General features: G+C 47.9%; 1 protein-coding gene across 1 annotated transcript in view; it reads left to right on the top strand.

The window, feature by feature from the left end:
• Window positions 1-21573, top strand: part of COL4A1 (collagen type IV alpha 1 chain) — a 127541-nt gene that overhangs the window by 45161 nt on the left and 60807 nt on the right. The window contains exon 2 of the mRNA XM_052650294.1: window positions 6557-6616. Coding sequence (XP_052506254.1) covers window positions 6557-6616 — 60 coding nt within the window. The remainder of the gene's footprint in view (window positions 1-6556; window positions 6617-21573) is intronic.

Genomic DNA, 21573 nt, shown 5'->3' with positions numbered 1-21573 from the left:
CCTGGGAGGTCATACAGTGTCTCCTCTCCTGCTGAAGTTCTTTTTTTAAATCATGGCTTAAAAACTATTTTGTTGAGGAATGGTTGATTTACAATGTTGTGTTAATTTCTGCAACACAGCAAAGTGATTCAACTATACATCTATCTGCCTGCCTATATATACACACATATTCTTTTTCATATTCTTTTCCATTATAGGCTACTGGAAGATTTTGAACATAGTTCCCTGTGCTACACAATAGGACTTCGTTGTTTATCCATTCTGTTTATAACAGTTTGCATTTGCTAACCCTAAACTCCTCGTCCATCCCTCCCCTCCTGTTGGAGAAGTTTCAGGATTCTTTTTCAGGGCACTCCTGTCTGGGCCGGGGGGTCCGTGGAGGCATTGACAGCCATTTTGCAGAACCCCTTGGCAGTACACGCACATTTACAACAAGAATTACCAGAAATAGCATATTCTAGTTAAAATTACAAACGGTGTGAGCTAGGACATACATATTAAAATCTCTCATATATACTCTCTCTTTCTTTATGATGTTTTAGCTTCCCAAAAGGGTGAGCTCATGGCGCTTTGAGAGGAGGGTGTTACATTTTATCTGCCGTACTAACATTTTGGGGATAATGAAACAGAGTTAAAAATAATGCAATTGAAAAGGTTGAACTTCAGTGGCATGTGGTAAGGGCAAAGGCTGTGAAGTGGTCTCAGTAATGACGAAGTATGATGCGGCTTTTGATGACATCTGCCCACGTACATGTGGGGCAGGTGCCAAGAGTGAAATCTGGGGACAAGACCCCGTGTGATGCTCAGCTCCGGTCATTGTTCAGTCGCTAATTCATGTCTGACTCTGCAACCCATGGACTGCGGCATGCCAGGCTTCCCTGTCCATCACCAGCTTCTGGAGCTTGCTCAGACTCAGGTTCATCGGGTTGGTGATGCCAGCCAATCATCTCATCCTCTGTCGTCCCCTTCTCCTCCTGCCCCCAGTCTTCCCCAGCTTCAGGGTCGTTGCTAATGAATCAGCTTTTCACATCAGGTGGCCCAAGTATGGGGGCTTTGGCTTCAGCATCAGCCCTTGCGATGAATGTTTAGGATTGGTTTCCCTTAGGTTGGACTGGTTTGACCTTGCTGTCCTAGGGCCGCGGCCTAGCCTAATCGTTTTGCAGAAGGGTTGTTCTGCTGGACAGCTCCGCCTGGAGGTGGGGTCTGGAAGCTCCACTTCTGACCTGTCCCTGCTTTTCAGCTTCTGGCCTGGTGGCCCTGAAATACATTCCTGTGTCTCTGCGTGCTTCTGTAGCGGAGTGGATGACTGCACACGAGATTCTCCGAAGGAGGGCTACCACCAGGAAGAAGGCGGGGCCCGTCCCATCACCACAGAACTATGCTGACATTTTGCACAGCGCAGAGAACGTGAAAAGGCATTTGAAAGATAAGCTGTTTCGACTTGGCCGAGATCCACTTGTCCCTATTTGGCGGGATGTGAAACCCATAAAAATTGTTACAGTGGGGTTGGTACAGGGCTGTCTCCCACCAGAAGCAGGGAAAGAGCCACAGAGAATTGAGGACTTCACTCTGTTTAACTCATTTCAGACATGCTTCCCTGTGGAATATATGTCACGGTTAACAAATTACCTCGGTTGGGCATTCTCTCTTTTTCTCACCCACGCAGACACACACACACACACAGTAGTGTAGCAGCTGGCTTCCTTGCTTAGGTAAAAAGTCTCTCTAAATGGAATTAGCAAGCCTCCCCCTTCCTGTATGCCCACCTAGAACTCACTGTGATGTCGAGAAGTGCCTTCGGTCGGCCTGCAGGCCAGAGAAAGAGCGGAAATTGAGTTTATTTTGAATGAAAGTCTCTGACCCCAATCACCCCTCTTCCTTCTTTGGCGCGCGTACTGTGTGTCGTAAATCTTTGGGAATTTTTAGAACTTAGCATACTTTATAGCATTAATTCTGATGGTTTGACTTTCTGGGAACTCTTAATTGGGGCATGAAAGAAAATGTACATTCCATTCACTGTTTCATCCTCTCGTGGAGAGTGTAAAGGGACTCGTACAGAATATAAAAGTACTCCGCATTCCTTTCCAGTCATGCTACGTGTGATGTTTAAGCGTGATCCCTTCTGTCGACGGTGTGCGTGTCCGACAGACTTCACTGAGAGCTGGTGTAGTCTTCTCTTTCAAATAATGTTAATTCAGGTCGGCCTCCACTTGGAGGGAATTTGTTACGCTCTCGTGGTGAATTGCTGGCTGTCAAGATTGGCTTGGTTTTCACTGAGTTATTCTACAGGCTTAGGGGTACAATGGTGGTTCTTTTGCCCCTGAGAACTTTGCAGGCTTCTCTTAGCCTCACGTGGTCCGAGTAGCCCGTGTGGCTGTGGGCCACAGATGAGCTCCTTCTAAGGGCTGGCCAGAAAGCTCGTTTGGATTTTCCCATGCCATCTTTTTGGCCAACCCAATAAGACACGGACCAAGACCCACAGCGCTGTGACCTTTGAGATCTTCAACCTCGTCCCCCATTTCCAGGGGGAGACGGTCTTCCTGACCAGCCTGGTCAGCCGGGACTGTAGGTTCAGCGTGTGTCTCCCTGGGGAGAAGGCACGGACCTCCTCGGGGGACTCGGGGCTGGTTTACTTGACCTCGCACCCGGGGGAGGGCCAGGCAAGAGGGATGGGTGGGAGTGCGTTACAGAGTACGAGTTCTTCCTGTTCCAGAAGCTGAAACACATGGGCAGGGAGCTAGCTGCTCGGAGCCCAGCATCTTCCAGACCTCAGGAAAAATGAGCAGGCCTTGTCCACCCCCTCAGATGTGCAGCCAAGGGAGGTGCTGGAGCTGGCGGGGGGTGGAGGGGTGGCGGGGGACGGGGGGACGGCTGCTGGAGCCAGTGGGGCCGCCTGGTCTCTTCTGATTCTGTGGAGACGTCCAGATGCAGAATGTAATTCCCCAGGAAGTCCTGAAGCTTGTGACACGGCCTTTAGCACGTTAGGTCCTCAGTGAAATTGTGACTCGGAGTAACTCATGCCATTTTTTTGTTCACCCTTTTGAACAGCGGTTTAGGATGGAGGGTTGAGACGCGGACTACTGCAGGCTTTTACTTAATGAGCTATTTCAAAATCAGAAAGTCAGGCAGATCGAAGGGACGCTCGGAGCATCACTGATGTCCTTTGCAGCCAGGCACCCTTGAGTCACCACTGAAATGACTCTGCATGCCAGGGTGAGATACAGCATCGGTCATTGTGTGGGCCAGAATAACAATATTTCAAAGTGGATTTTATTTAGCAAAGTAAATGTGTCTCTCATGATTTTTGTTTGTTATTCTAAAAATTAGGTTTTATTTTTTTAAACAGAGCCATTTTGCATAAAATGCTAGGCCACCCAGATTGTGAAGCGAAAATCATGGTCTAAAAATGTCTTTTGTTCTGAAAAGTTGCCCATCGTTTAGATGTTCTTTGAATTATCAGTGCGTCACGATTGTCTCCTAGGGCCAGAAGTGATAAAATTTCCTACGTGAATAAAGCAGATAAGGAGACGTGAATATCTTTTGTCTGGGATTGAGAAATTTTCTTTTTGCTTGATGTACGCTGGTGGGAGCAGGGTGAAGGTCCTTTATTTCTGTAAGAGGGCTATAATAAGACTTTAGTTCTTTTTCTCATCTCTGATTTCATCCAGTAGTTGTCATGACCTGGAGTGTTGTTCAAGGGAAATTTGCGGGTGTGTTTCTGTCGCAAAAGCTCAAGAAACAGCTTGACCTCAGCATCCACCATGGGGGCCCTCTAACCTCTTATCTGGGGTCTCCTGCAATTAAGGCATTCGCTGATAGCTTAAGGGAACAGTTCCAGGAAACTCACTTTTATAACCTTCCTCAAATTGAATAAAGATAAGCTTCTGAGATTTTAATCAGCCTTTCAGAAGAGGAAACCTCAGAATCACCAAATGGCCTTTTTCAACTTGGGTTACTTGGGTCTGGTTTTGAAGACACTGTTGTCGAGCTGTGGTTAGGAAAGCCCGCCCCACCTGGGCTACTGTTGCCCACCACCCCGCACCCCCCACCCCGGTGAACCTGGGCTGTGGGTGGACAGGTCCTAAGGCCGTGGGTGTTAACCTGATTGGCCTCTCCTTCTGGGTAACTGAGCAGAGCTCAAGGAGCAAGCGTGGGTTTCTGAACCCAGCTCAGAGGCAGGGACGTGGTGGGGCTGAGACGTCGCAGAGAGGAGGCCACCTGGAGCACAGGTGGCGCGGGGCTGCCTCACCCGTTGAGCTTGCCTGGCTGGGGGCTAGCTTAGCTGGGGGCCCCGGGGACCCTGCGCTCTCCCCAGCTGTCTGGGGACCTGGAGTGGCCCCCCGCTCACTGCCGAGTCCCTTTGGCAGGGGTTTCTTATAGAGCTGTCCCTGAATTGTGAGCTGACGCACCAGTGTTGCTGGGCTGCCATCTAGGGTTGTTGTTTGAGGTTGATTCAATGGACGCCAGCATCACCGCCACCACCATCAAAACAACAGCGACCAGACGCCTGCCACTGTGTCTCACCAGCAGTCAGGCGCCTGTGTATTCGTGTTTCAACACCTCTGGGGTTGGCGCGGATCGAACAGTTGACGGGGCGTCGTGGTTCAGTCAGCGGTGGGTTTTACAGCCGATGTGGTCGCAGGTGAAACACGGGCTGTATCAGGCTGGGTGTGGCACTCTGGGGCTGTCCTCCAAGTGCTCTCGGGGTCCTGGAGACACACACGCCAAGGACACGTGATAAACGTCACAGTGTTCTTCAGTCACTGAGTCGTGTCCCACCCTCTGGGGCCCCGTGGCCTGCAGCATGCCAGGCTTCTCTGTCCTCCACCATCTCCCAGAGCTTGCTTAGACTCCTGTCCACTGAGTCGATGATGCCATCCAGCCATCTCATCCTCTGTCGCCCCCTTCTGCTCCTGCCCTCAGTCTTTCCCAGCATCAGGGTCTTTTCCAGTGAGGTGGCTCTCGCATCATGTGGCCAGAGTATTGAGGCTTCAGCATCAGCATGTCATGGGCACTGGGTTGGAGCAGTGAGCCCTTTCTTGGGGATGGTTGAGGAGGCTCTTTTCTGCAGTCCGTTGGTTCTTTAATGTTTGTGCATTTCGGATAAATTTCTGGAGCATAGGTTTCAGGTTTTAGCCTCATCTCTTTGGACAGCTCTAAGTGGTCACCCAAACCCAGATTCTGAAGCAAAACTGTGTGCATGGATTGATTTACGCTGTTAGGAGGTTACGAGAGTGCGTGCTGACAAAATTACCTGAATGATGAATCAGAGAGAGGAATAGATTTGTAGTGTCTGGAGTCTGTTTGGACGCTTGTCAGTTGTCCCCATTTCCAAAATATAAAATTAAGAACAGCTTACTGTCTTGGAGGCACTTGTTCAGATTTCATTTTATAAAATAAATATCTCCAGATGTAGTTGTTTTATGAGGAAGATTTCCAAGGCATTGGCACCAAGATGAGCATATTGTTTTTAAAAAACAGACTTTATGCAGTCAGAATACTGTTAACAGTATGGTTTTATTTTCCAGAAGCTGTATTGCCAGAAGCAGCATTTAGGTGTGCGCTTGATCTCAGGCTTCATATCGAGCTGCTAGTAAAGCTCGTTAACTAAATTCTACCTATCACACCCCTCTTCCATTCTGTCCAGAGTATCTATGTCTACTCTGGTTTGGAATTTGGATTCTTCTAAAGAAATTGCAAATGTATTGAGCACCATCGTCTGTTTGTCTTCTGACGTGTTGGCAGTTTTCCGTTATGGTGATTGAATTGAATTCATCTCAAGCTTGTCCTGGCGTGTTATATTAAATCTCCTAAGTCAGAGTTCACGTCTGTAAAGTGGGAATGGTAATACGTGTCTTGTTAGACAAGAGACAGCTGGTTGATGGTTGCATTCGGTGGGCATTTGAACACACCGGTTCCCTTCTCCTCCAGCTCGTCTTACCCACTTGGATTTTTTATTGTGCACTTTAACTTTATTTTAAATGTTAGAAATGAATCACAGGAGCATTTTGTTGTGGAATGTTCTTTTATTGAAACTTCCTGATTTAATTGAATTAAAATTTTGTTATTTAGGCTTTGGGCCTATTTGTCTCTTTTTTTGCATATTTTGCGTGTCATTGTGTCCTGGGGATGTGAGGGACGAAGCGTGGACCCCAGTCCCCACCATCAGTTTCCTCTTGTCTCAGGACCGAAAGTCCTGCATCAGAAGGCCTTTGCAAGTAGGGGCGGTGTCCTGCTAGGCCTTGGGAAACGGGGAGGGCCCACGTCTCAGGGTGTCAGTCACAGCGTTCCCTCTTTGGACTGAGTGATGCTTTGATGTGTTCCACTTGGGAATTGCTGTTCTGTCTGCCAGGGCCAGACATGGCCTTCTGAGCAATCGCAGAAAGACTTGTCCCCCTAGGACAAGGCCACAGAGTGCGTGTGTGAAGATGGGGCTCGTGGTACCCGGGTAGGGCTTCTCCCATGAATAGCGAAGATGCCAAAAGCATTTCAGTTGAAACCTGGACCTCCGTTCGTGGATGTTCTTCTGTTTAAAGCTGTTTTCTCTTCCTTCCAGGGTGGGTGTGCTGGCTCTGGCTGCGGGAAGTGTGACTGCCATGGCGTGAAAGGACAGAAGGTGAGTAGCCTTCCGAGGTTAGCGATCCCTCGGGTCTCCATCACTGTGCAAGTCATTACTTTAGAGCAACCGCATAACCAGCAAGTCGTGCTGAAGCTTTATTACCATTTCAGGCATTTCCCCAGAGCAACGCAAATGAAACAAAACCAGGCTTAACAATATTGCTGAGGCATCCTGACTGCTCCTCCCCAAAGCTGGTAATTACTGGTGGCAGTTAACGCTAGAAAAGCGATTTGGTTTCTTTCCTTTTTTGACTCTAGAAGGAGCAAGTGTATTGGCAGAAAGTTCGTTGAGTCAATCGCATTCTTGGGAAAAGTGCACGAAGGCTAAACTTCACTTTTTTTTGGTCTGAAAAAACAAAACAAAACAAAAAACACCAAAAAGTTTCTCTTCAACTTGAGAGCCTTCTATTCAAATCAGAATTTTTAAACAGCTTTATATTCATAAGATACTTGTCTAGGTTTGTTTACAGAAACAGTAACTATTTATCATTCCCCAAATGTACAATTATATTTTCTTTCTAAGCAGTACTCTGGCCTCTCTCTCCCGTGAAGAATCTGTATGAAGAGCATTTTCTCTTGAAGGCAGGTTGGGTCTGCATTTCCGTTGTTTGGAGAGAGGGTTTTCACCCCAGGACAGGGCAGCATCCTGTCTCTGTGTGGGGTCACCATGGAAACCGGGTGGAGCCATGGGAAAGCCTGGCCTCTGGGCCACGAGGACGGGAGGCGGAGACCCCTGGTCCTCTTGCCACTTGCTGGGAGCTGAGGGGATCGTTCCAGCAAGCCATCCCTTCTGGTCTGCCCAGGGCTCAGTGAATCACAGACTCATGCTTCTGAAATCCAGCAGGTTTTGCTTTACAGAAAATGGTTCCACTTCTTTTCAGCTGTTCGCTGACGCACCGACCTCATCCTTTCTAAAAGTCTGTTGGTGGCCGGTGCTGCTGCTGTTTCCTGGACAGGTTTTGAGTCAATGAAGTGTGAGGAAGCGCCTTCCTGTCTTCCAGCATCCGCTCAGCACCCGCTTTGCCCTCTGCAGTCCCTCTTCTCGCGCTGTTTTCTTCCTCAGGAAGTGTCTCTGGCTCGTTCCAGAGCGCATCCTCGGGAGTAACGGCGAGATGTTCGTGTCACAAAGACACTTTGTGTGTGTGTGTCTAACTTGAATTGTGAGCATGCTGAACAACAAAGAAATCCTTCACACTATGGAAAGTGGACCTTTCAACAAATAGGAAACGGAGCCCTTTATTAACATCACTGTGCTTTTCTTGTAAGAGAGTGTCAGAGTTGGGGGAGGGGAGGGGGAGTTGGTGCTTCTCGCTTGTAGAGAGAACGTGTCTTTTCCACCCGCTTTCTCGGTTTCATTCTCCACCATCGACCGCACCCCCAGCCGCGCTCACTCAGGCTCCGGCGCTTCTCAGACCCTGTTCCGGTCTTATTTTTCTAGCCTGATTCATTTTACTTTTAACCCCAAGCCTCCCCCTTACATGTGAGGAAGAAGATTCATTATGTTCATTATATATGAGAAGTCGATTCATCCAGGCGCAGCTTTCCAGATATGCTCGGCCGACTTCTTCCTGACTTGACAGGGGCCTGGCCCTCGTCCGTTCAGAGCTGGTGAGAGCACCTTCAGAGAAGGCAGGTCACGTCTTGGGGTGTCTGACACCCACCCAGACGAGGAAAGGGGCTGTAAGTGTTTCTTGTCAAATCCGAGCTCGTGGAAGCCCTTGCTTTGGCCAGTGCGTCAGCGGACGCCAGGTCTGTGCGTCTCCGGGCCCAGGAACACACACTGTAGGCCTGCCTTCCCCGTGGGCATGTGAAGGTCAAGGTGGGAAGGTCACAAGGTCGCCGTGACCCTTCCTGCTCTGCACATGGTCCTTCAACAGGCTCCTCCACCGTCCACTTTGGGTTTTATGCCTCATTATTATTATTCAATAAAGACTTTAAATGAAATACTGGGAAGCAGTGGGGTAAGCCATCCTGAATTTGTGTTTTAAAAGGCTGTAATGACTGAATGGATTCAGACAGCCTCTTGAGGTTTAGGGGAACAGCCAACTGATTTAGGATTATATCCTTTAAACAGAAAGCATAGCTCTGCCTTTTCTCCCCCTGAGTATAAATATTTCAAGTCTCATGGTTCACATAGCATGAGCTGGGAAGAGGGCCTTCCTCCCACCGAAAGAGGAAATTTTAAACTTCCACTTATTGTCTCGGACGTGATGTTAAAATAATCAGTTTAACGATGGGAAACACCCAGAGCCTGCCTGAGCCGGACCTTCAGATCTGGTTCCATTTCTCTCATCCGAAGGTCAGATAACAAAGAGGTGTATTCTTGGCTGGCACGTCAGCAAGAGAAATTGGTCTTCCTCACCTCCCACCGCTGTTCTCAGAGCCCGGGCCTATACGTGCGGACCGGATGTAAACGCAAAATGAATAAGGCTTGAGCATCACAGAATTTGCCTCGAGCGGTTCAGCGCATAGACCAGGGCAGGTTTTCAGTTCTCATAGGGGTTGCTGTTCTCCACTGTCCACAAGTTAAATGACTTCTGGGGTGTTTTTGAAAATAGGATGAAAAACGTCACATAACTCGGGGGGTGGGGGTAAACGTTACCTAAAGGGGACCGAGCGTCAGCGCACTGTTTCTGAGGCATGCCCCCTTGAGGGACTCCTGAACATACTGGTTATTGAGAATCCACCAATGGAAACTGGGATATGTCCAGTGTACATCACCTAAATCTCTTTTGGCAAAGTCCTGAGTTCCATGGAGATGAGATTCCTTGACCGATGTCTGATATCCTCCCGATTTCATCAACAGATATTGGTGCCTTAGGTCACTGTTCTCTAATTTCACAGTCATCAGTGCAGTGCTGGGGAGCTTGTTCCGAGCTCAGCGCTTAGATTCATGAGCTTTTCACAGACTTCAGTCTTTGCTGACTTGTTTGTTTTCCTGGCGCCCAGATGTTTTCTCTAGGTAATTAATCTGAGTTAGTACACAGTGACTTCGTGTCTTTCCAGAGGCCTCTGCAGTGTGGGAATTTTATCTCCTTAAACTGATTAGGGTTTCGAATGCTTGCCTCCTCAGTACTGGCCAAAAGTTGAGCTCTTCTTTTGCTCCATAACCTGATTTTCTCAACTATTCGAGGTATTGAAAGAAGCAACGTAGTCCCAAGAGTGACTCCCTCGGTCTTGGAAATTAACCATTTCTACTTTGCAAAAAGAACAGAGTTTGCACAAGAAGTCTCACACATGTTTTATCCAGAGGAGCCAGTGTTTATGTAAAGCTATCATCCTGTCCTGCAGACTCCCAAACTGGAAGCCTCAAGTTAACTAGAGAGGTGAGAGATATACATGTGAAATAAGTAACAACTGAAGAGTAAGTGACCACACTGCGGGAGAGACAGCAGAGGAGACAAACCCTCTCGTTGTCCCGAGAAGGGAGTGATCCCAGCGGCCTGGGACTGTGAACAAAGGGGCGGCTTCCTGGGTGAAGCAGGGTGCAGGAGTGTTGTGGCCTCACTGATGCTCCAGACTCACCGGGACGTGGGGCAGCGTCCTCTGTCACGCGTCTGCCTCAAGTCATGTGCTGAGTTTATCTGCACTGATCAGAGAAAGTAGCCCCCGTGGCCTGCTGATGAACATGACCTTGGCAAAGGATGGATGGCTCCTAATAGAGGGACTTTGACAGAGACTTCCCCAGTCCACAGTCTTGGAGAGCACAGAGAGTCTTAATTAAGCAGAAGTATCATATTTCTGAGGAGTGATGAGAACAGGGCGCTCATCTCATAGCTTCTCAGGACACTTTAACCTGCTGGTACCCAGGTCCTTGCCAGCAACGTGGGGAGGGAGCCCAGTTCCGTTCAGTCGCTCAGTCATGTCTGACTCTTTGCAACCCCATGGACTGCAGCACGCCAGGCCTCCCTGTCCATCACCAACTCCCAGAGCTCGCTCAGACTCATGTCCATGATGAGTTGGTGATGCCATCCAACCATCTCATCCTCTGTCGTCCCCTTCTCCTCCCGCCTTCAGTCTTTCCCAGCATCAGGGTCTTTTCCAATGAGTCAGTTCTTCTCATCAGGTGGCCAAAGTATTAGAGCTTCAGCTTCAACATCAGTCCTTCTGAATAGTCAGGACTGATTTCCTTTAGGATGGACTGGTTGGATCTCCTTGCTCTCCAGGGGACTCTCAAGAGTCTTCTCCAACACCACAGTTCAAAAGCATCAATTCTTCAGAGCTCAGCTTTCTTCACAGTCCAACTCTCCACATCCATACCTGACTGTGGAAAAACCATAGCCTAGACTAGACGGACCTTTGTGCAAACTCAGCCTGAACTGAAAGCCCCTGAGCTAGACTAGTCTCTTCTAGGGAATAGGATGCAGGTGGTAAGATCCAAGTGCTAATCAGAGCACAAATCAGTTTCCATTCTTCAAGGTAAGACGATCCTGACCCGCGAGGGCCCAACAAGAGGACCTCGTGGTTCAGAATATTCTGGAGTCGTGCCCACGATCCCGCTGGTCTAAGGCTGGATTCGTGGTCTGTGTATTGCTCGGCTGGCCACTTGCCGAGGAAGGCAGCCCTTCTGAAGCCTCTCTGCAAGTGGGTGGTGATGAAGCAGATTGCCGAGGACCACGAGGAAATGGACCTGGTGATCTGGGGCCATGGGCAGACCTCCCAAGTCCTGTTCATAGACAGATGACCACAGGGAGCCACCTTGTCTGCCCGAGTGCGAGCCCCACCCCAACCTGAGGCAGGTTAGATGCAGCCCAGCCCGAGAAACCGGCATCGCCTCACCTTCGGGGGGTGTCTGTTCCACAGAGCATTCAGAATGAAACCTAGAGGCGAGGGCAATGAAGTGAGCCTCTTAACCCCGAGTCAGGAGATGCCATTGTCCCTACGTGGTGAGGATGGGGCCTCCCCGGCCCTTTCCTGCAGGAAATCCTGGCATATTCTTTGCCCTCTAGGAAATTCGTCACTCTGATTTACAAGGAGTCATCTTTGTTACAAGCCGGGCATGACGCCTTGGTCTCCCAAGAGGCGAATCTGGCCCTAGTTCTCATGAGTTCTGGACACAGAGACGGGGGTCGTGGCCCCGATGGCCAGCCCCGCCTGCACCTTGGAAGGCGCGTCTTGTCTTTCCTTCCCGCAGGCTCCTTGCAGTAGACCAGGGATGAATCTAGTCGGCAGGCCTTTCTCGAAGGTTACTTTTGGAGACACAGAGCAAGTGTCCTTAGTGTCTTTTCCTCCAGGACACACTAAATAAGGAAAAGTATGTGTAAAGAATTCTAAGTCTAATCGTACCTAAGGGTTTCCCTGGTGGCGCAGTGGTGAAGAATCCGCCTGCCCGTGCAGGGGCCGTGGGTCTGATCCCTGGGTCGGGAAGATCCCCTGGAGGGGGACGTGGCAGCCCGCTCCAGGGTTCTTGTTCACTGCCGTGGGTCACCATCGCCTTCTCCAAAAATGGGTTCAGTTCAGTTCAGCTCAGTCGCTCAGTCGTGTCCAACTCTTTGCAGCCCCATGAGTCGCAGCACGCCAGGCCTCCCTGTCCATCACCAACTCCCGGAGTTCACTCAGACTACATCCATCGAGTCCGTGATGCCCTCCAGCCATCTCATCCTCGGTCGTCCCCTTCTCCTCCTGCCCCCAATCCCTCCCAGCATCAGAGTCTTTTCCAATGAGTCAGCTCTTTGCATGAGGTGGCCAAAGTACTGGAGTTTCAGGTTTAGCATCATTCCCTCCAAAGAAATCCCAGGACTGATCTCTTTTAGGATGGACTGGTTGGATCTCCTTGCAGTCCAAGGGACTCTCAAGAGTCTTCTCCAACACCACAGTTCAAAAGCATCAATTCTTTGGTGCTCAGCTTTCTTCACAGTCCAACTCTCACATCCATACATGACCACTGGAAAAACCATAGCCTTGACTAGATGGACCTTTGTTGGCAAAGTAATGTCTCTGCTTTTCAACATGCTATCTAGGAGCCAATATTAGCATTTAATATAAAGGATCTTTCTTACCCCAAGATCGCAAGCATAATAGACTTTCTTAGTTGTCATTAAATCTTTGGTAAATTCCCTTTTTGAGACAAGGACTATTATTTCATTGCCATTTTTTTAGAATTCATTAGTCTTCAATTTATACATATTTTTATTTTCGTCGATCTTTTAATTTATACATGGGAATTGAAGACACTGCTTTGTATGTTATGCTTTATATATCAATTGGTTATTCTCTTTTCATTTCTTATTATTCTTAGTATCTCTGTAGCATAGATTTGAGACCTCAAAGATTATTGAGAAATAAGCTCATCTTTCAGTTATTTTTTATTAGAACATAGAAAATTTCTTTCCCATAAATGAAATTTAAACACTGTTCCAAATATTAAAGGCACCATGTTTCTTCCCAAATATTTTATTTTTTACTTAAGTAAATGAAAAAGAATATTTTTGTGTAAACTCTTTGGAACTTTGGGTAAATTAACTGATCTGGGCTCAATGAATTATTAATAAAAACAATAACTTATTAATTAAGCACTAAGTCTGTGGGAGGCACCATATCATGTTTGAATTAGTGAGGATTTCAAAATCTAGTATATTATAATTAGAAAGAAATTTCATTTTCTTGCTTCTAAGACATGAAGTATAAATGCCAAAAGAGCGCAACTTACTGTAACATAGAAGGTAATGGCAACCCACTCCAGTGCTCTTGCCTGGAGAATCCCAGGGACAGCTGAGCCTGGTGGACTGCCGTCTCTGGGGTCGCACAGAGTCGGACACGACTGAAGCGACTTAGCCGCAGCAGCAGCAGCAGAAAGCTTATTTAATGAAATTAAGATTTGTTTAGTGTATTTATAATTACTTGTATTGTTTGTGAGACTGGTTGGAAACCTCTGTTTTTATAAACGCTTTGAGCATTTCCCAAAGGGCAGTGGCGGCCAGTTCAGCCTTTCCCCAGACGTGGTCCTCAGTCCACCTGGAGGACGCTCTTGCCGTGGCCTCTGGAATGGAAGACCGAGGGGTCCTCCGCTGTCACTGGGGGGGACAGATAAGTCTGGGGACATGAGCTGCAGCCCAGGACATCTCAGAACCTTTGGTTACAGCTTTGGAACCTTCAGGGGTGGCTTACCCCTTGCAGTTTTCCAAACTCACTTGATTACAGACCCCTCTGTTTCTCAAATCAAGGAGCAGCCGTTACGAAAGGATGCTTGGTAGGCTAAGAGCCTAGGTTCTCGTGTGTGTTCCACCAAGTCATTTGACTAAGTTCTCCTGAGAAAAAGGGAAATGACGTTTGACCTACAATTTCCCAGTCTTGCTGAAAGGATCAAGTGAAAGGTATGGTACCTAAAAAGCACTTGGGACATTTAAAACGTCATGTATGTACATCATTTTAGCAGTAGCTGAATCTTGAAGTTGGGGTAAACATGGCGATGAGTTTGCTCGCTGGTGCAGTTGGGGGCTGGATTCTCAAACCTGAAGATGCAGGCAAGCTGAGAACTTGTCGGTTCAGAGAGAAGGACTGTTCCATCAAGCCAGAAGCTCTCCCAGCACCTGAATCAGAGAGATGTCAGATGTCAGAATCACAGCACCATTGTTGGGAAGCCTGTTTGTAGTTTTTGGATGCTTTTGGTGGAGGAAAAATGAGACGTTCTCACTTGGGAGGTCTGTCTGGAACAACCATCCAATTTCTAGTCAGCACTGTGATTTTATCATCCATTTCCAGACTCATTAGGGGAACCAACTCTCCTGTTACTCACCCTCCTAACGTTTCAAGTACCTCTATAGGTTTTTCCTGTTAACTGCTTTTCCTGACACCCGTATAATTACAAGCAGTGTCCAAACTCTTCCCCTCCCCAAGTCAACTTACCTTGTTCGAGGTATTTTTAAAGGGGAACGTACGAGCAGAATCGCTTTATTTCTGCCACACAATGCATTTCAACACCCTAAGTGTCCACGTTAATTGCCTTGGGGTCAAGGCGTCCACCCCAGGCTCTGATGGCTCTCTTCTCTTCCTGTGTGCTGGGTGGATGGGTTAATGCACAGTCTTTCCTTTTCCATGTTTTCCCTGGTGTCTTGCAATGCCAAGATTTTTTCCAGATGTCTCCTATTTCCTATTTCCACATGTTGGACATGAGTCACCATCTGGCAGAGTCATCGTGAGAATCAGTGTGGATTTCCACACTCACCTACTTTTGTCTTTTTGATAGTTCTTTGTTAACCAAAAAAAGGGGAGGATTTTAAAAAACTATGCCTGAACCCAAGAGTGAAGTATCAGCCATGTACCGTGGGGAGGCCGTGACGAGCAGATCCATGCTTAGTGGTTTTATTCTATCCTTCACGCGCACATCTCCTGAGCGCGGGTGTCACTGGAATGTGCCTCTTGGGTACCACAGAGGGGACCTGGAGCCACACCTCCCCCAGCATCCACCTCATCTTTCCTGTTTATCTCCATCACATAAAGTCTGCCCCTTCACCCTCTGCTCTGAGACCTGTTACACTGGAGATAGATTTTAATCATAAAAACTCTCCCTTTATGGATCCATAACTGTACTTGGAATGCACCTCATCTGGTGCAGCTTCACAAAAGAGGGAGCTGATCTTCGTTCCACGTTGAGATGGAATAGGAGAAAATTAAAGGTCTTGAGTGGAATCTCGTGTGCTTTAAAGCCCAGAACCACTCGTGTGAGTGGACACTGTCGTCAGTGGTGCCGGGCCCTGACCCTGACCGTCCTCGTCTTGACTCTTAATAGAAAACGTTATTTTTTCGTAAAAAATCACGAAACGTGGGATGACTCTGCTGCTGGGCACCCAGAAACGGCATCGCAGAGCCCCGTCCTCCTGGGGTGGCTCGGCGCAGTGCATGACTAAACAAAGAACTTAGAGGAAACAAGGGGGCCAGATGGCCCTGGGGGCTGCGTGCCACAGGGCCTTATTCTCCCTTCAGCGAGCCCCATAGAAACGTGAAAGTCTCCTGTGCACACTGTGCCCACGGATGGCGTGGCCTGCCTCCACAGCCACGTGGCTTTGAAAAAGCATCATGCTTATCTGGCCCCGGGACTCTTCCTGGATGTGATGGGGACTCCAGGGGACCAAGTCGGGAGGGTGACGTTAGAGCCGGCGGGGTGGGGCCCCAGACCACTTGAAGAGGCAGCCACGCTCTCTGCAGCGGTTGGTGGAGGGGCACCCAGAGTAGTGTGGACTCAGAGGGGGTCCCGGGGAGCCAAGTCTTTTGTGGGGAGGGGGTGTGTGTCCCGAGCAGCTTCTCCGATGCCGGACCCGCCTTGCACGGGCTGGCCCTCTAAGGATCTGGCTCATGGCGGCCGTGTTCATCTGGGCCCTTGTGATTGGGGTACGTTTCTTAACCTGAAAAGGGGTCTTGGCATTTTGATCTAAATCTCCAACAGGAAGAAGGTGGACTCGGAACTCTTAAACTTTCAGATCCGCGTGTCTGCTGTCTCTGATTTCAGGGCTGTCCTGTAGAGGCCAGGGGTTCGTAGAGCTTTGCCATGCTGCCCTTTCTAAAGTGTAATTTACCAGAAGGAGCCGCGGTATGCAGTCAGGGCACCACGGGGCCTTGCTCGATGTCCGCACGCCGCTGGTATGCAGTCAAGGTCAGAGGCTCCCTTGATCTGCGCAGAAGGTCAGGCCGTCAGGGGCTGGCACTTTTCAGGCAGACATGTCCTCAGACTCAAATGCTTTCTCAGTGATGTATGCAGAGAGGGCAGGAATGTGATTCAGGGCGTTTGGCTCCCGCGCCTTCCTCATGCACTTCTCGAGCCTGCCAATGTGAAAGGTAGCAGTTCTTGAGTCCCTTGGGTCTTCCCCTCCCTTTCTTTCTGTTTTGAAAAGTCTCAGGACACCTGCATGGTGTCAGCCTTGAGCGTGTAGCCGCAGGGAGCGGTGTCTGTCCCCTTGTTGTGCCTCGTCCCACTTTCCAGACCCCTTCCCTGTGGGTGACCCCGACAGCTTCTGCTTCTGCTCTGCTTCTGGGGCAGAGGGAGGGAGCCGGGAGGCCAGGGGCGCTCCATGAGGCTCTTCATGAGCCCCTGGGGTAGGCCCAGCTCCCTGTCCCTGTGGTATTTGTTCCTCTGAGATTCTGCACCCAGGTTGTCCGCTGTGGTCCATTGCCGTGGACCATCAAGTAGCTGTGAGGTGGTTGCTTCTCAGCCATCTCTCCCTGTAGCTGCTGGTCCTCTCCGTGGAGAAGCGTTGAGTTTGGAAGCCTGTTTGTCCTCTTGGGATATCTGGGGGGCTCCCCCTGGCTTGGAATTCTCGTGGGAGCTCAGGAATTTTTTACAAAGCTCGCAATTTCATATCTGGAATAGGAGAGAGAAGGGAAGGCCACCTCAGGGTGCTTGACTGACCAGCCTCTGGTGGCCAAAGAGAAATTGCCCCTGTGGTTCTGCTGGATGACGCAGACCCCCGGGGCGCGGAATGCGAGGGAGCATCGCCAGAGGTTGGGTCTGACCTTCAAGCACCCGCTGCCCCCCTCCTTCCATCCTGTCTGTCTGTCTTTCTCTAATACACTTATCCACTGGGTCATCTGTCTTCAAGTTGATTTGTTAAATTTAAATGCAGGATACATGGGAAAATGTCACACAGTTTTAAAGCTCTATAATCTGTTCTTTTTTTTTTTATGAGAACATTAATATCTCCTAATTTACAGACTATAATGTGATTTGCCTGTTTCAGCAACTTAGCTCCTAGCCAAAGAGTGTAATGTTTTAATCTACCGGCATTAAGTAATTTAGAATTAACGAAACAGGAAACTCTTGTATCAGTTGAACCTTAAACGCCTCTGAAAAATAGATACAGTAAAATAGCATTGAATAAGATACTGCTTGTGTAAATTTTTTAATGATTTGGCCATGCCCCTGGGTAAAAACATGTGCCCACGTTATCTTCCGAACACACGCTGCTGGTTTTGTGAGCAACATTGACGTGAAGGCTCTTTGTAAGTATTTAAGAAGGAGCTATTTGTTGTGTTAACTTATGCCCTCTTATTTGGGATTGACTGTGCAGTCATATGCTTTTTTCTGGGGCTTCCCTGGTGGCTCAGTGGTGGTACAGAACCCGCCTGCCAGTGCAAGAGACATGAGTTCGATCCCTGGGTGGGGAAGATCCCCTGGAGAAGGAAATGGCAACCCACTCCATTAGTCTTGCCTGGGAAATCCCACGGACAGAGGAGCCTGGTGGGCTACAGTCCATGGGGTCCCGAAACAGCTGGACACGACTCAGCAACTAAACGACAGCAACGATGCTTTTCCTAACTGTTCAGCTTTAAAATCATTCTTGACCGAAAAACCGCCTTCAGCATTTTCGGTCCTTTTCTTTCCTGAAGGCACCGTATGTTTTAAAACATACTGTGGTCTTTACTGAAAACAGGTTAAAATTGGGTTATTAATCAGGATCGATCTTACCACGGCTCTTTCTCATGGAGGAGGCTACGCTAATAGTAGGCTTTGTGAAACCTCAGCGTTGGCCGTGTTGTGTTGTATTATGTGCGGAATTGATCTGTCATGTCTTAACCTCCTTGGCCCTGTTCTGATCTTGATTAATGAAGTCTTGACATGATTGCAGCATGTTGGGGCAAGTGTTATTAGCCATGTGGTAACAGTCAGGGAACTTGGTTGGAGGGAAAGGAAATCATTAGAGGCATCTGAATACGTTGTTCTCAGGTCCTGACAGAATAAACAGAAGAGGAGGGTCCCGGGGCCTCTGTCATCTCAGTTGGATGAGCTGGTGACGTGCTGGCCTCAGAAAGACTCAGGCTGACACCGGACAGTAAAACACGATGCCCTGGCCTTGAAAGGAATTACTATCAAACATGCTCATTAAGGAAACACTGAGAAACCCTGTGCATGAGATAAAGGAGGAGTTTCTTACACCTCTCATGTTTTGCTGAATACTCAAGAAATGCTGTTGCCTATGTTAAATTTAGCCACGAAAACAAAAATGAGATAATTCTTGGGTCGTGACCTATAGCATCAAAAAAGAGACTACGCTGCATTTTCATTCTCTAAAATGCTTTGTGGTCTTATAGGAGACGCCGTGGACCTGACAGTCACAGAAACTTAAAGACAGAAGCAAAAGGGAGGTGTTTAAAGGGACCACAGTCAGCAGCATTAGGTTTGTAAACATTTGTTCAGTGTTTGAGGCAACGCAGGGTGACTCTGAAAACTCCATCAAACCAAATCTGACCCTTACGAGATCCCATGGGGAAGAGGGGCAGAGACAGGGTCCTATCTTAAGAGGGTGAAATGGATTTTCAGGGAGTCCACGTGATCGATGCTCCAGCCAGGGCTGAAATCTTTTGCTTCCGAAGTCAGAGTTCTTGCCTCGTCACGCGGCATCATCTGTCCACCATGAGACTGCAAAGTAGGGTTCCCCAAAGCCCTGATCACGCACCCGGAGCAGAGGTGCCTATTTTTGCAGCAAGTTTGAAATGGAATCCCTAGACCTGCATGCTCTTGTAGGTTTGTGTCTCCTTACTCACTCATGAAAATATTTAGGGAGCACCTACTGTGTACTCTGTGTGCCGGGTGTGGGGGCCTAGGGAATGCCCCTGGTAGGGTACCTCTAAAACCCAGTTTTAATAGATAATTGAATTTAACATTTTTTTGAGAAAACATTTTTTCTTAATTGCCAATTGGCAGTTTCTCTAAAGGTTAAACCCAAAGAATACCTTGCATGCCTTTTATGTTAGTAATAATAATTGTTATTGTCAGAATAGAACTTTTGCATTTTTCATATTTACTGTTAGCACAGACTTAAAAAAAAACCCTCCCTGACCTAGATTGTGGCATTTCCTGACTTTTATGTGCCCTAATTTTGTTCAGGATGCACGCACTTCCAGGACCTTGTCACACACCCACGTTCATTTTCAAGTTAAAGTTAATAACATCCTTAGCTATGGTAACAAGAAAACCCTCCAAGGACTATTTAGACATTGTGTACTAATTGGTATTTCTAAAATTTGCTGATAACATACAGTACATCTCTTTAAGCCTCAGGGTTGTTGGTTCGGAGGTCGTAAAAGTAAGGCAAAGTGTCTTTTTGAGAAAAATGATGCAATTTTTCCTTGTCTAAACTCCAGAACCTCCTCACCTCCCATTGTTATTTTGTTTGCAACAATTGTGTTCCTTCAGTCTCACTCCCCACCCCCCCGCCTCACAATCTGTAAGTTAGGACACAGGGTTTTGATAAAGGCAAGTGAGCAGAAGAACATGGGACTTTTAAACACAGAAAAGGCACTTGTGCTGGTACAGGTGCAGTTTTGCAGGCAGGTTCTCAGCCCCTCTGAGGCCCCGCTGAGTGGCTCTGTGCTACTCTGGGCTCTTGAGGCAAGGCCCGCCCCTGCCAGGCCAGTCCCCAGCTGCAGCCAGGTCTTGCCTCCTCCTGCCTGCCGTGCGCAACACACACCACCTTCCAGGGCCGCCCGCTTAGTGAACTTCCCAGCTGCTTTCGGGCTCCTTTCATGTCTGTGCCACTGTTCTGCTTTAAAGGACATGTTTTAAGTCTGTACTGATTGTAAAGTAATAGGTTTAGCCAGAAACATTCCTGATTGTGACCTTGTGGGGAAGCTCTTAAAATCTGGTTGGATTCTTTTTCCCCTTTCTAAATGACAAAAATCAAGAGAACGCGTTAAATGACCTCAAGTATGTATTTCCTATAAACGCATAGTAGAAGGACCAGAGAAGAGTCTTCAAATAAATTTTACCAGCAGTTGGATATTTAGAAATTGTTTCTTAGAGACCCCTTACTACCATATTTGTACCTGTTTTGCAGAATTTAATTGTTTAAAAATGTACTAGTTCCAATCATTTAGAAAACTGAATTTACTCCCCAACCCCGTGTTATTGTTAGAATCCCCTTGTATTATTGTTAGATTCTGGGTTTGAAATATGGGTGCAGAAAGCAGTCTGAAAAACATCAATTCACGTTATTTCTAGGGTCACAGCATTATGTTACTTAATAGCCTCAGTGTTCAGGTTACTAGTTTTATATTTAACTTTAATCACATTTTTTAATTGAAGTATAGGTACTTTCCAATGTTGTGTTAGTTTCTGCTGTACAGCAGAGTGAATCATCTATACATATCCACTCTTTTTTTGTAATTACATTTTTTAATTCAAATTAAAATTCATTCCCGTAGTGATCTGTGTTGCAGGCTTATTAAAAATGATTTCTCTTAGCTGTACCTGCACTGATATCTTCAGTGGCACTAAATATTTAACATTAGTATATTAAGATAATGGATATTTAAGAAAAAAAGGCTGAATGCTTTCAGAGTCTACTGGGGGAAATTTTGATGGGGGAAGTGTGGTCACACAGCGCCCTCTAGTGGCAGAAAGCCAGAGCCCTTGGGGGCTTTTTTGCTCAGGAGTGGTCGCGACCCCGTGAACTGCAGCACGGCAGGCCTCCCTGTCCTTCACTGTTTCCCGGAGCTTGCTCACACTCATGTGTATTGAGTCAGTGATGCCATCCACCATCTCGTCCTCTGCTGCCCTCTTCTCCTGCCTTCAATCTTTCCCAGCATCAGGGTCTTTTCCAATGAGTCACCTCTTCGCATAAGGTGGCCAAAGTACTGGAGCTTTAGCTTCAGCATCAGTCCTTCCAATGAGTATTCAGGGTTGATTTCCTTTAGGACTGACTGGTTGGATCTCCTTGCAGTCCAGGGGACTCTCAGGGGCCTTCTCCACCTAATCACAGTTTGAAAGCATCACGTTTTCGGCGCTCAGCCTTCTTTATGGCTCACCTCTCACATCCATACATGACCACTAGAAAGACCATAGTTTTGACTCTACGGACCTTTGTTGGCAAAGTGATGCCTTTGCTTTTTGATACCTGTCTAGGTTTGTCATAGCTTTCCTTCCAGGGAGCAAGCATCTTTTAATTTCATGGCTGCAGTCACCATCGGCAGTGATTTTGGAGCCCAAGAAGATAAAATCTGTCACCGTTTCCACTTTTCCCCATC

This window comes from Budorcas taxicolor, chromosome 12 (genome assembly GCF_023091745.1).
Source record: "Budorcas taxicolor isolate Tak-1 chromosome 12, Takin1.1, whole genome shotgun sequence".
Classification (NCBI taxonomy): Eukaryota; Metazoa; Chordata; class Mammalia; order Artiodactyla; family Bovidae; genus Budorcas; species Budorcas taxicolor.
The sequence above is the reverse complement of the archived record's forward strand: the minus strand, read 5'-3'. Positions and strand labels throughout refer to the sequence as shown.